Source organism: Molossus molossus, unplaced genomic scaffold (assembly GCF_014108415.1).
Source record: "Molossus molossus isolate mMolMol1 unplaced genomic scaffold, mMolMol1.p scaffold_m16_p_14, whole genome shotgun sequence".
Classification (NCBI taxonomy): Eukaryota; Metazoa; Chordata; class Mammalia; order Chiroptera; family Molossidae; genus Molossus; species Molossus molossus.
This window is the reverse complement of record NW_023425349.1, coordinates 33,897,068-33,911,606: the sequence shown is the minus strand read 5'-3', so window position 1 is coordinate 33,911,606 and position 14,539 is coordinate 33,897,068. Positions and strand designations below refer to the sequence as shown.

At 48.4% G+C, this 14,539-nt stretch overlaps 2 protein-coding genes across 2 annotated transcripts in view; one reads left to right on the top strand and one right to left on the bottom strand.

Annotated features, from left to right (window-relative positions):
- Positions 1-2,356: 2,356 nt before the first annotated feature.
- FAM221B (family with sequence similarity 221 member B) lies at positions 2,357-9,883 on the bottom strand. The gene is made up of 7 exons (XM_036261152.1): positions 9,792-9,883; positions 9,130-9,629; positions 8,815-8,955; positions 3,440-3,550; positions 3,062-3,259; positions 2,750-2,869; positions 2,357-2,394 (listed from the first exon to the last, which is right to left on the bottom strand). Exons 1-7 carry the CDS (start codon positions 9,881-9,883, stop codon positions 2,357-2,359), a joined length of 1,200 nt encoding a protein of 399 aa, XP_036117045.1.
- Positions 9,884-12,544: 2,661 nt separating this feature from the next.
- Positions 12,545-14,539, top strand: part of TMEM8B (transmembrane protein 8B) — a 30,355-nt gene continuing 28,360 nt past the window's right edge. The window contains exon 1 of the mRNA XM_036261161.1: positions 12,545-13,070. Coding sequence (XP_036117054.1) covers positions 12,545-13,070 — 526 coding nt within the window. The remainder of the gene's footprint in view (positions 13,071-14,539) is intronic.

The window sequence follows — 14,539 nt, the reverse complement described above, 5'->3', positions numbered from 1 at the left end:
CCAAAGAGCAGACATTTGACGCTGTGATTTCCCCTCAAGAGTCCTAGCAGTGCAGGTTGCATTTCTTCCCTTGAAGGATAAACAGCCTCTCCAAATGTGAGGAAATGTACATGGGCCTTTACTCAGTGCTCTAGAGGCTACAGTTATCAGTGGTGCCTGTTGACCCCCAAAAGCAATATACCTGCCAGAAGGATTCCTTATGGTTAATTGAGCTCAAATTCATAATCAGAGTCTAATAGCCACTGCTGCCAGGGACCTCTCACTCTGCATTTCACAGGAAAGGCAGAGACAGAACTGCCAGCCTCCTGAGCTGTGCTCCTGCCAGCTGAGTCCACCCTTACAAAGGAGTTCCTGGAATCATCTTTCAATCAATAGGGGGAGACCTACCTTATCCAATTGGAACTGTACGGCTATATCCTAATTTGCATCTTTACTGACCAATCAGAGCAACCCTATAATGACCAATCAGAATGAGTGATTCTGACCAATCAGGACAATGCTATTTGGACCAATGAGACTGTGCAAGTTTGGATTTCTTATTTGCTAGAAATGGACCAATCAGGGATGGGCAGGCAGAACCTTTATAAAAGCCCCCCCCCCCCCCCCCCATCTGCTGCTGGACCTCATTAGAGACTTCTATTCCTTTTTTCAATCTGCCAATTGTTTCCTGGCTTTGGCACTGTGCACTTTCCCATTTCCATCAGAGGCTGTCTCTCCCTGGTTTACAAACTGTTACCTGAATAAAGCTTCTCCTTTTTTTGCACCCCAGATTGGGGATTTATGTTGGCATTGGATTGGTGGCAGCAACTTTTTGTTGACCTGCCTCTGGGATAGCAGCAGCCCCTAAAGCTGCTCTGGAGAAGGGTAAGAGAGAAGAGGAACTGGGATCTGAGAAGAGAAGGAAATCAGCCAGGAGGAGTACGCAAGTACAAAGCTCTTTGAAACTGGTTATTTCTTTGGGTTCTCATAGCAGGTAGCATAGAGATTATTCCTGTTTTACAGATCCAGAAACTGAGACCCAGAGAGGAAAAGTAACTTGCCTAGGATGCTAGGATGACAGAGCTCATTAGTGTCAGAATCTCCTACTCCCCATAAGAATCATTCTATGGGCTTTCTAGTCACACTTCCTGACATTCACTGATTTTGGCCCCTGGCCCACAATCTTCTCTAATCTAAGCCTTGTGATTATTCACAGCTGCTCTAATCTGAAAACTGCAACACTTTGCAGGTTCTGACCACTGTTTCCTGTACTCAGACCCCCCCCCCCCCCCAATCTGCTGCTGGACCTCATTAGAGACTTCTATTCCTTTTTTCAATCTGCCAATTGTTTCCTGGCTTCACTTTCCCTATTTGTGTGGTCAGCTCCCTCGACATCTTCAATCCTTCTTCTTTTGCCTTATTTTAGAGATTATTATTAACTTCCCTGACACACTCTCATCACAACCCATTAATCAAAATACTTTGTTTCTCTGCTTTTCTAACTAATTTCCTACTTCCAACTGTACCTTAATTCTCAACCACCCACTGATCAGGTTTTTTCCAGTTCCTCACATTAGCCTTCCCAAACCTTCACCACTGTTTTCCTGTCTCCTGCTCTCCACTCTTATCCTCCCCCACACCAGAAACTGACCTTGTCCCCTACTTTACAAGGAAACTTTCATAAGATCCTGCTCCCTGCAACTCAAAGAAGGCCCCGTCCTTCCTTCCTTCCTCTTGGTCTTAGGAAGTGGCGTTTCTCCTGTCCAAAGTGGATCCCTTCACCTCTGCCTTGACCTCATCCTCTCCATCTCTGGGATCTTGTCTCACCAGGCACCTCTCTTTCTCTTCTGCATCCTTCAAGGTCTTTTTATCTACTGGCCTCTTCCCTTTTTCTTTCTTAAAAAATGCTTCCTGAACTCCACATCTCCCTCTGGATATTATCTGACTTCTCTCCTGCTTTTTTCATTCAGGTTTCTTAAAGAAACTTCTACTTCCACTGCACCACTGAAATTACGCTCTCTGAAGTCCCCAAATCCCTTCTGATTGTAAAATCCAATGGACATTTTTGTAGTCTATCTTACTGGAGACTGCAGCTGCATCTAACACCACTGCTTACTCTATCCTTCTTGAAACCCCCTTCCCTCCTTGGTTTCTTTGAAGCCACTCTCCTTCTGATGCCAGGGCTAGCAGGTTCAATGTGGGTGTGAAGGCAGATGACTGGATCCAGCCTCTCTTCTGTGTGGTGCTCTCTTTCGTCCCCAGTGGGTGCTGACTCTAAGGTCTTGGAATATCTGTCTCTGGGCTGGACTCTAGCTGCCCCATACAGAGCCAGGTCAGATTCTAGTAGCTTCTCCTTTATTGATGATTTGGGCCAGGCTCACAGAGGCCTGTGCCAGATGTTGACAGTGTCTGTCCCTAGAGGAGGGAAGAGCAGAGGTGAATGGGTCAGGTATGGGGGTTAGATGTAGGGTCAGGTTGGAGGCTGAATGGTCCAGGGAGCCCAGGGGGACTAAGGTAGGAGCTGGGATGGCCAGAGGGCCCCTGCTTCTGTAGGGCCTCGAAGTCAGAGTTGCTGATGATGGTTTCTCGGAGGGCAGGAATCTCTGCAAAAGGCACATATTCTGCTCCTGGGGGTGAAAAACCAACAACGCAGTAGGTAAAGGGGATGAGGTAGTCTTGGATGGGATGGTTGAGCATGGGAGTGCCTTTCTGCCTGGCTTTCTGACTATAGACCCTGGAATAGCTCCCTGTTCCAGGTTACCCTCCTCACCGTGAGGTCTCCCTCCTCGTCGTCGGGTCTCCTCAGTCTCAAAGAAAGTCTCATGTTCCTCCCAGCGCCGATCACAGGCCGCACAGAGGAAATTAGACTCAAAACAGTTGCAGCAACAGCCTAGGGCAAGGGGACAGCCAAGAAAAGTATAGGGAATGGGGGCTTCCTCTTAGGCTGACTATGTTCTCATCTCTTCCTTACCAACCACAAACCCAAGTCTCTTCTACCAGCTCCCTTATCCTTATTCCCAGTCTATATGCATCCTATACCCACCCATGCCCACCTTTGCACTCCCCTTGTTTTAGAAGGTACCTTTGACCCTGCAGGGATGGGACCTGGTAGCTGCATGGTTTTCATGGCTGTGTTTGCAGCGACATTGGGCTCTCCAGGCCTTGGGGTCAAAGGTGGTCCGTCTCCTAAGCCAGAACTCACCCACCTCCTCTGGGCGTGATGGGATAAAGCAGAACATGAGGCAGCGGCACTGGCTCACATTGCAGGGCACAGATATGTCTATGGGAACAGGGATGGGTAGTAGGATGAGACCAGTACCTGATAGGGCCTGGCCTTCCCATGCCAACACCCTCTCCCATGCCAACACACACACTTTCTCTCATATATCACAACACGTGTCAGAGTACAGATATCCTTCCTCGCCACAGGGGCTGGGAGGGATAACTCAGTTCTCCCTACCTGATATGATCTGGTGCTCTCTCAACAAGTGTCCACAAAAGCATTTGGACTCATCCCCAATCCGGAAACAGTCCCATAGATAATGGGGGCAACGCCAGCCAATGTAGAGACCTAGAAGTGGTGAGTTGAGTAATGGGACAAGTAAGAAGGAAAAATAGCTTAAGCTCCCCAAGGTGGGAGGTTTCTCACCTCTCCCCCAAGGTACATTTATCCCTACCCATGATTCCTCACCCCTAACCCTTGAGATTTTTTCTCTCAAGGTTTTCTCATCGTCTCACAAGTGTTTCAGTTCCCTTCCCACCCCAGGATCCACTCCATCTCTGTCAGCCTGTCAGAGAAGACTGAACTCAGTCTTAGTTTCTGAGCGAAGATATTATAAATGAAATTTTGTTCAAAGATGAACATGAGCCTGGCCAGTGTGGCTCAGTGGTTGAGCATTGACCTATGCACCAAGAGGTTGCCGGTTCGATTCCCGGTCAGGGCATATGCCCAGGTTGTGGGCTCGATCCCTAGTGGGGGGCATGCAGGAGGTGGCCATTCAGTGTTCTCTTTCATTGATGTTTCTACCTCTCGCTTCCTCTCCCTCCCTCTCAAAAAGCAATAAAGAAAAAAAAAAAAGATGAACATGAATCTCAATGAGTTCTCTATGACTGTTGGAATTCTCATCTCCTCCCTTCTCTACCTTAGGGCCTAATTTTGCTTGGTTTCCTTAAAGTGTCTAAGGCAGTGGTTCTCAAACTTCCTAATGCCACGACCCTTTAATGCAGTTCCTTATGTTGTGGTGACCCCCAACCATAAAATTATTTTTGTTGCTACTTCATAACTGTAATTTTGCTACTGTTATGTCTTAGGCGACCCCTGTGAAAGGGTCGTTCGACCGCCAAAGGGGTTGTGATCCACAGGTTGAGAACCGCTGGTAAGGTGAGCGAAAGAGAAGATGATTGGCCAAGTGTAGAGTAGATAATGAGAATTGGCTACTAAGGAGCATGGTTGTTGAAGGGACCTGATGAAGAGGAGGAGGTTGGGCAGGCCTGGAGCCAAAAGGAGAGCTTCCCTCAGTTCTTCAGATTGGCACCTTCATACTTCCCTTCTGTGTTCTTGGTATTATTGAACTAATGCTCTCTATGAACTTGAGAAGTGCTTCCTAGGGCTCTCCAAAGGTCAGGAGAAAGTAGGCCAGATGTCGTGAGTGGTGAAGACCAGAAACTATAAGCTTGTGAAGCTAAGAAAGGAAGCATGAAAAGGAAGGCGAGGCTAAGAATTATCCCTGAGCTCAGGTACCAGCAAGATGCCACAACCCTTTAGAGCTTGGTTTTAGTAGTGGGATCTGAAAATGTCTGACTTCACGGTCAATTTTACCATGTGGGAGGAAAACCAGAGAACCCTTCCACTCAGATTTTCTCATTCTCCGTGAGACTTGAGAGTACCCCAACTTCTAGCCAAGAATCCCGTATGATTTCCCATGGAGTAGGTTCTTCAGCTGTAGGACCCTTATTCCAATTTAAAGGCTGCAATGAAGTGTCACATCCATCAAAAAGTGTCCCTGACATCCCCTTTTCTAGGGATTCCTCCTCTTGCCTTCCATGGTTCCTTGTGCTACTCTTATCACAGTACAGTACAATGCATTGTAATGAACTGTTCACTTGTATTCCTGTTAGACTGTGAGTTCCTCCAAGGAAGGGTCTAGCTTTTCATCTATATCTCTAGTCCTAGCATAGGGCCTGGCACAAAATAGGTGCTCAGAGAACACAGACTGCTTGACTGAATAAATGAGCAAATTATTTCAGGAGGGAAGAGAATTCCTTCAGTATTCCAGGCATAGCCCTGGAGTTCTATAAGGAGGATGAGAAAGAATTAGTGAACTCTGGTCTTTGACTCTGGCCAGGGCAATAATCCACAATTCTGTGCCTAGTGGTCAGACTAGAGTTTCTTGTATTACCCATGGTCTCTCAGGGTCTAAAGCCTGTCCAGATGTGGCTTTTGGCTTTGCTACTTCTGTCTTGATGCTGATGGCCTGTAGTGCCAATGCCCCATTATACTAGGGAGTCTTGGTTGAAAGGGCAGTGTATAGTTAGAGTCACAATGGAGGTGGGTGGGGGCCAGGATTCTACTAGAGGAATTCTGAACTCCATCCAGAGTAGCAGGATATACTGGATGAACAGGTGAGGTGTGGAAGTGAATAGAGGTCAGTGCCCAGAGATCAAGGCTGGCCTGAGAGCCTGGGAGAGTCAAGTCCAAGCATTGATGTAGGAATCAGTGTCCAGCTTTAGATGAAGAAGATTGACGTTTGAACAGGGAGACTGGCAAATTACACCTCAGACTCTATAACAGGTGTCAGTGCCCTTTCAGTGGGACAATTGACATCTGGCTGGGTATTCTAGATGATGCCCTCTATTCTCTGATTTCAAATCCCCTTTCTGTTATGAGTGGACAGGACTGGCAGGGGAAGGAGACATTATCTGGGATGCCATTTAATTCTGCACAATACAGTCAATTCCATGATCATATAATCATATTTGCATGATAATACCTCTTTGTGCTTAGAACATCTCTATACAAGATACAGCTGTTTTTTTATGAAGGATGTCTCCAGTCCAGACCTCTCTCCTGAGCTTCAGACCCATATAGCCAGCTGTCTAATAAGTTCTTTCACCAGCATTTTCCATGAGCACTTTAAATGTGTTATATTCAATTATTCCTTTCAAACCTGGCCTTCATCCTTTGTTTTCTGTTCATCCAACACATACTTAGCAAGCATCTACTCCGTTTTAGGCATTCAGTTAATGTCATCATTATCCAATCAGTTACTTAAGCCAATAACCTAGATGTCATTCCAGGCATGTCCCTTCCTTTTATTCTACACATCCAATGATCCAAAGGTCAGTTTTACCTTCTTAGCATTTCTTGAGTTTATCTACTTCTTTTCACACCCATTCCTTTCTTATGTGGATGATTATCAGTGCCCCATAAGGTAGTCTTCCTGTCTCCAGTTCTTATCTTTCTCTACTCTATCCTACTGCTAGAGTGATCTTACAAAAACACAAATCTGTTCATGCTATTTAAAATCTTTTAGTTACTCAGTTGCCCTCAGGATATAATCCCAGCTCCTGAGTTTGGCATAGAAAGGCCTGCACAGTTCTGTCCTTCCAGAGCTGAGCTAGGCTACGCTGCCCAACACTCTATGCAGCAGGCATACTGCATTGCTTACAGTTTCCTACTGGGGCCTTGCCCTGTCATGTCTCACCATACCCCATCATTTACCTGGCCACCTCTTCTTACTATCTTACGGATTTCAGCTGAGAAGTCATCCTGTCCAAGGTTTATTCCCCAAGTTCCCACAATGGGATGCCTGTCCCTTTTCTCTGTTCATGCAGTACTCTGGGCTGAGCTCAATTATAGCAATTATTAGAATGAATTATTATTGTCCTTTTACTTATTGGTTCATTAAAGTGTAAATTATCTGAGGGTTTTTTTCTTGGAAACCCCATCAGTACCACCACCTTCACAGCTAGTATTGAGCCTGGTATATTGTTGGTGCTCAAGAAATGCTGAATGAGTAAGAGAAAAGCTTATACTTGATATTTCTCTACATAGCACACATATTGACTCTGCAGGAACAGAAGATCCCCAGGATTATAAGAGAACCCCAAATATCTTTGTTCAGGATTGAATGACACTCAAATCTTAGTATAAAAATGCCTATTAAGCCCGGTCAGTGTGGCTCACTGGTTGAGTGTTGACCCATGCACCAAGAAGTCACTGGTTCGATTCCTGGTCAGGGCACATGCCTAGGTTGTGGGCCTTATCCCCAGTGGGGGGCATGCTGGAGGCAGCCGATTGATGTTCTCTCTCATCAATGTTTCTATTTCTCTCTCCCTCTCCCTTCCTCTCTCTTTAAAAAAAATTTCAATAAAAAGAGAAAAAAAAAGCCTATTCAAATAGGAAAACAAATCTAATCTCAAGAGGTACAGTGGCCTTGAAGAGAGAGGAGTAGAGGAGGTTTTAAGAAGGAGAATGAGGGTACTGAGCAGACCCTATATTTGCAAGAATAAAAGTGACATAAGATGTTAAAATAAGCAAACAAAGCTATTTCAATGACTGAAGTAAGACTGAGAAACAAAGGAGATCCCTATGACTTTCTTGTCCATAGGTGGAGGGGAGATGTCCCTATGAGACTGAGAAAAGTAAGTTACATGGAGGAGGGATAGGGACATAGAATTATATATGCAGATAAATGCAGTGACATATATTGAATTCAGTCTAGACACCCCAGAATCCTCAGGGTGACCCTTTTACTGAAGGTAACCCCTTTAGATATAAAGTTCACTAACCTCGGTTCACATGCTCACACACTAGATGGCATGAGTTTACACAGTACGTCTACACATCCTTTATATCAGACATAGATGAGCACAGCATGCCACTAACAGGACTGTCAAGAGTACTAATTCTGGCCCCGCTGGTGTGGCTCACTGGTTGAGTGTCAACCCATGCACCAGGAGGTTACTGGTTCAATTCCAGGTCAGGGCACTGCCCAGAAGGGGCATACAGGAGGCAGCCAATCCATGTTCTCTCTCATCCTCTCCCCCTCTCCCTTCCTCTCTCTCAATAAATCAGTTAAAAAAAAAAAAAAAGAGTACTAATTCTGGGCTGAGACTTGGAACCAACAGTGCTAGAAGATATAACTCTGCTCTTTGGTGGGGACTTACAGCTTTTGGGTACCCAAGTGATCTTGGGTCTCATATTAAGGGGTGACTGCCTCTTTTTTTAAAAAAATTTTTTCTTTATTGATTTTTGGAGAGAGAGATAGATAGAAACATCAATGAGAGAGAAAATCGATTGGCCGCCTCCTGCGTGTCCCCCACTGGGTATTGGGCCCACAACCTGGGCATATGCCCTGACTGGGAATCAAACCGGCAACCTCTTGGTGCATGGGTTGACGCTCAACCACTGAGCCACACCAGGCAGGCAATGTGACTACCCCTTAATGGAGTTCTACCAAAGAGACCAAGCCCTTTTGCCATGTTAGAGCAATAAGTCACTTGGAGACTGTCCAGGTCCTCTTCCTTAGGGTCTGTTTGGTGCAGGTGATCTGAGCCCTAGATCTGCGGCTGTCCTGGGACCCATCTGTTTTTAACAACTTTAGTTCAGTCACCTGTCCCTACCTGGGCTTTGTATGAATATCCCTACTTTTCATCTGTAATTGTGCCATCCACCTTGGCCCACCTGCCTACTTCCCTCCCAGATTTCAGGCAGGTGGCATTGCCATTTCCACAAGGGGCAACTATCCACTGAATGGGCAAGTTCCCAGAAACCAATGGATTGAAGGATGGCTTGAGTCTGGCAGAAGCCTCTGAAAGACTGCCTGGGCTCACCATTCTGGATGGCATTCAGGGCTGCATTCTTCTCCCATTGGAAAAGATTATTCACCCGAGCACTAAACTTCTCTCTGTGCATTGCCTTAGCCACTTCCACCAGCTCTGCCTGCTTAGCAGGGACGACTGGGCTGACTGTGTAACCTGGGAAGAGAGGGGCTGAGTAATCAAGGAGAAGTGAGGAGGCCTCGAAGTAAGAGAAGGGGTCAGGTCAAAGAGTAACCCAATCCCCTTCTCCTGGGGCAGGTGAAAGAGAGTGATGAGAATGGGAAAAAGGGCTGAAACAATTACGGCTAGCTCCTTTCTTCTTCTTCTTTCCCAGATGATGTCCAGGCTGAGCTGTGTGAGTGGTGCTGTCAGTGGCATCCTCCCTCTCCTTGTCCTCTCCTTCCTCTTCCCTTTCCTTTACAGATGTGTCCAGGTGGACCTGGGATGAAGGGCCTAAAAGGGAATGCTTCTGAAGGATCTCAGATTCGGGGATCTGGATGGATCTTTTTGTCCATGAGACCTCACCTGAGGAAGACTCAGGGAAGAGGCCTTTCTTCGGAGCATCAGGGGAAGACACAGAGACATGGCCTGATGATGAGTCATGTAAAGACTCTGGGACCTTAGAGGTGTGAATCTCCAATAGGTTCTCAGAGATAGAGCTTTTTAAAGAGGACTTGGAAATGGAAGGCTCCAAAAGGGTTTCAGAGGTATGGGTCTCTAAAGGGATATGGGAAGAAGATGGCATCATATGAGATTCAGAGGTGTTGGGCTCTAAAGGAGTCTCAGAGATGGAAGGCTCCAAAGGGGTTTCAGAGGTATGGGTCTCTAAAGGGATATGGGAAGAAGATGGCATCATATGAGATTCAGAGGTGTTGGGCTCTAAAGGAGTCTCAGAGATGGAAGGCTCCAAAGGAGTTTCGGAGATAAGGGGCTCTAAAGGGGCCCCAGAGATGGAAGGCTCCAAGGGGGTTTCAGGTATAGGGGGCTCCTGTGAGTCCTCAGCAGAAGGGTCCTTTGAAGAAGGGTGCTCCTTTGCATCCGTGGTGGTATGAGGTTCTTCTGTGACTTTGTCTGCTTCCATCTAGTGGTAGAATAGGGTACAGGCTTTAGGTTGGGATTGAAGGGTCTACAAATCAGGGTTCACAAGCAGGTTTGGAATTAGGACATATCTTAGTACACCTGAGATATAAGGGGGAAGCAAGATGAGATCTGTGTTAGGGTATGGTGCTAGGAGATTTACACGTGTCTAGACCCCATGTGGCATCCTGCTGGAGGGTTGTGAGGGAGCTGGAACTTAAAGAATGAAAGGCTGAATCCCATCAGTAGATGGTAGCAGAGGACCATACCCCAGGAAGGAGCTTGAACACAGCAACTTGGCCAGTCTAAGAGCAGGGTGCTAGGCATACCTTAGACCATGGAGATCAGGTTTTGAAATTCTAGAGAATGGGAATACCAAGCCAATGGGGGTGGGGGTAGGGGTGGGGTGTTGCTCCCAAGAGTGCAGGAGGATGCTGTGATGGCAGGGCCCTGACCACAGTCTAGCTTTGTCTAGGGACTACACACACCTTCCCTTGATGATGTCATTCATGTTCAAGGCTTCAACTACTTCCACCTGTATGCTGATGACCCCTAAACCCACAATTCCAACTTAGACTTCTTTAAACCCCTATACTTCACACTTATACCCCACTGCCTGCTGGACATGGCAAAACGGATGTCCCACAGTGCATCAAAGCTGACTGTTGGGGTTTGATCTCAGGTCGGGGTGCCTAAAGGAGGCAACCCATCGATGTTTCTCTCCCTTACTCTCAAAAACACAAACAAATATATATATATCTCCTTGGGTGAGGATTAAAAAAAACTGATTCTGGGAATTACCCTAGTTTTTTCCTTTTCCCTTATCCCTTCTCTTCACATAGGCACAAAAGACTGTATTTATCTTCTAAATATCCCCCAAATTCATTCTCTCCTCTCCTGTCGCTCCAATTTTAAGTTCTCATCATTTTCTACCTGGGTTATGTAATAAATTTGTCCCTCTGCTGCCTTCCCCAGCATATTAATCCACTCACCCATTGTTTCATTGATTTATGTAACTTACACTTTTATGAAGGGCCTAATCTTACACTTTTACTCAGACACTGCTAAGACACTGGACTCAGTTGAAAGAATCTGGGAAGGAGACAGCTTATCCAAAATGACAATACAAATGAGCTGGTATTGTGCTGAGGTAAATCGGGGATGCTGTGGAGAGTGGGGTATGCTTAATTTATCTTGGAAGTATGTTTGACAGAAGTGAGTCTTCCTTAATGACCCAATCTCGATCTTTCTAACATACAAACCTGGCATTTCCTTGCTTAAAAATACTCATTGACTCAGTCTAGGGAATAAGTCCAAATGTCTTGGCCCTGATATTCAAGGCCTGTCATCATATGCAACGGTGTCTAAGGATTCCAGCCTTATCTTTCCCTGCAACTACTTTCCCCCATGCTCCAGAGATACTAAATACATCACTTAACACTCTTCAGAGCCTTTCCATAGGGGGAGTTTGGGACAGGAAGTAAGGGGAGAGGTAGGATGGTGGGGAGGAAGATGACTAGACTTCTGTAAAAGGAGAAAGAGACCTTGTGGGTTGGAGGGGTGGGGGATGGGTGAGTGTGAAGAGGAGGGTGGAAGGAGAGGAAGGGGAAAAAAGGGAAGAGGGTAAGGATGAAAAGTAGAGAATAGGAAAGGTGTTGGACCGAGGTGGGAAGAGACAGAAGTGTTAAGAGGGAAATGGGATGAGGGTTTGGAGGAGGGGCCATTGGAGACTACGTACCTCTGGGCTTTCGCTTGGATTTTACAAGTCCTTAGGTCAGGATCTTGCCTGCAGCTAGGAATGGGAAGTGTTAGCCCGAGAAAGGGAAGGCTCTTGGTGGTGGATGAAACTCAGCTGCAGGGCGCTATGTAGTGAAAGGCCTTGCCTGCAAGCCTACGACTTGGGGAGGAGACTTGGACACTTGCAGAGATTCGCAAAGGAGCTCCAGCAAGATCTGGGGAAGGGTGGGAGGGGGAGGGACAGAGGGTTCAGGACCGATGGAGGGACTTCATTGAAGCCTCTGGAACCCAGGCCGGAAGAGAAGGAATCCGTCACCAGGGCAACCGGGACGCCTAGTAGTCTCAGTGTCCACAGCAGTCCAGTCCGGTCACCTCCCGGGTGGGTGTGGTCTCCCGAAGGGGCTGCATTGGATCTGGAGCGGACGGACCTAAAGGGTTCACTTCTTTTACGGGGGTTTGCGGGACTCTTGGAGAGTCTCTGAGTAGGCTTCGCGGGTATCCGTGGGGACATCCGTGGGTGTTTGGGATTGTGAGGGTCTCTGCAGGGTTCCTATGAGATGACTGTGGGGCGGCCGGTGGGGTCTGTGAGGACCCGAGGGGGACATCGGGGCACAGGGGTTGGGAGAAAGGCAGGGGCTGGGCGGGGCCTGCTGGCAGCCAGCAGGGACCAATCGAACGGCCGAGGGGCGGAGCGCCACACGACGTCAGGCCGAGGCCGCCGCGGGGCCTGCTTGTCGCCGGTTCAGCGCCGCCGGAGTCGCCAGGCCTGAACTCCTACCCAAGTCCCCGGCTCGGCCTCCGCCGGCCCGCCCCCGGCCTCGGGCCCGCGAGGACCCCGGAGGCCACCCCGGGGGTGGGGAGCGGAGCCGCGGGTCAGCTCGGCGAGCACCCCGCGCTGGCCTGTCGGGCCCCGCCCCCGCCCCGGGCCATGGCCCAGCCCTTATCCCGGCCCCTCGTCCTGTCGCCCGGATCCCGGCCTTGGCTCCCGGCCCCCGCCTCGCCCTGCTTCCCAAATCGGTCCAGATCCCGGTCTGGGTACCAGCGAGTGCCCAGACCCAGGGTCCGCCTCCAGCCTCAGTCCCAGGCCCTGGCCTGGCCCCCATCCCCGCCTCTGCCCCCGTTCCACCTCCTGTCACAAATCCCAGCCCAGCCTCTGTCCCAGTCCCACCCACAGTGTTTGCTTAAGCCCAGGGCCCCAACCCTGCCCTTACTCCAGTCCCCCTCACAGCCTCTTCCATCCCATCCCCTCCTCTTTTTCAAGCCCCCGTGTCCAGCCCAGCCCAACCCATTAACTCAGCCTTTGCGGTCATCTCTGTGTTTACCCAAGTCTCTCCCGCTACCCACCCCTTTCTCTCACCCCCTGCCCCTCTCCCAGCCCCGGCTCAGGTCTGGGCTCCAGCTGCCACCAGCCCTGTTGCTGCTGTTGCTGTTTTCTGTCTTTGGCCCAGGGGCTGGTGAGTGCAGAAACAGCAGACTGAGGAAGGGATGGGGTTCTGGCCAGGAGGGGTGGACTGGAGGGATTTGGGAGAGGTGGGACCTTAGTAACTAGATCTTTGGGGAAGAAGTGGGGGGAAATAGGGAGGAGAGAGTTCTTATACATCTGAGAGGAACTGGGAGGGGCAGAAGAGAGGTAACTGTGGGCCTGAGGCTCAGCAGGTGACTAATAGACCCTAGGCCAGAGACTCCAAGATTTTCTTTTCTGGTGTCCATTCTGACCCCACCTTGACTCTTGCATTTCCAAGGAAGTCTTGCTCCTGCTCATAAAGTTTGATGGGAGAGACATAGTTCCACACCAGACAGCCTCTAGTCCAGTGTTGGGATATTGGGCATGCATTCAAACAGGGTTAAAAAAGCAGTTTTGAAAATAACATGTAGCAAACAGATGGATATGAATGAGTCGTCATTATAACAGGTTTTCTTCATGTAATGAGTTTTGTTCCAAATAAGATCGATTTGCCTAGGAATAATTCCCGACACTTTTAGAGCAGGGTTGAAACTCCAAGGCCATTTTACAGATGGGGAAACTGAGGCTCAGCAGGGGAACAATTTGCTCAAGGTCATGCAGCTTGTAAATGGCAGTGCTGGGGCTAGAAAAAAAGTTTCCTAATTTCTATTCCACACTAGTGGGTTTTTTCACTGCAGTATATGCCTAATAGGAAAACAAACCCAAGTAGGGGAAGGCTCAAAGCACAACCTGTCCTCTCTCCTGTCTGCCCACACGGGGGCTTCATCATGAACTGTTCCTCATTTGCCAGTTGTCAGCCTAGGGCCACCATCCAGCAAGGAAGTGATTTGGATAGGAGAGGGAGAGGTCCAACTTCATAATGGGTGGAATGTGGGAAGTGGGGTGGGGGGGGCTGCTTATAGGAGATGTGCCAGAAAGATGGTCCCATCCTAAGAAGTAGACTGTGGTGTTCATGGCCCCAACTCTCAGCCACCTTTGCTTTGGGGTTTCACCAGGGCCTACAGAGCTGTGTCCCAGAGGAAGCATAAGCAAGGCCCTAGGTAAGCTCAGATGATCTATCGTGGATAGGATGGAGAAGTGCCTGAGGGAGTCTTTGGCACTAAGTAGGTGGGGGTGGGGACTGGGTTGCAGTGAACTCTGGTTCAGCGTACGAGCTTGAGGAAATCAATGCATGCCAAATGTCACTGCCCCTGCAGAGATGTCTAAGCTCACTGGTGTCTAGACAATTACATGTCTGAGTGTATACCTGAGGGATCTGTGGAAATGCTGGGCATGGCATATGCAGTGTGTGTACATGCTTGTGCACTGGTGAGTGTAGGTACATGTATGTTGTGTATGTACATGAGCCTGTGTGTCCTTTATTATTGTATAAGAGGGAGGGTACATATTGTGGCCCATGAATTCTCTCTTCAGCTCTTCCTGCTCTTGTAGACAGAGCACTGAAGTGTTAGCTTCCCA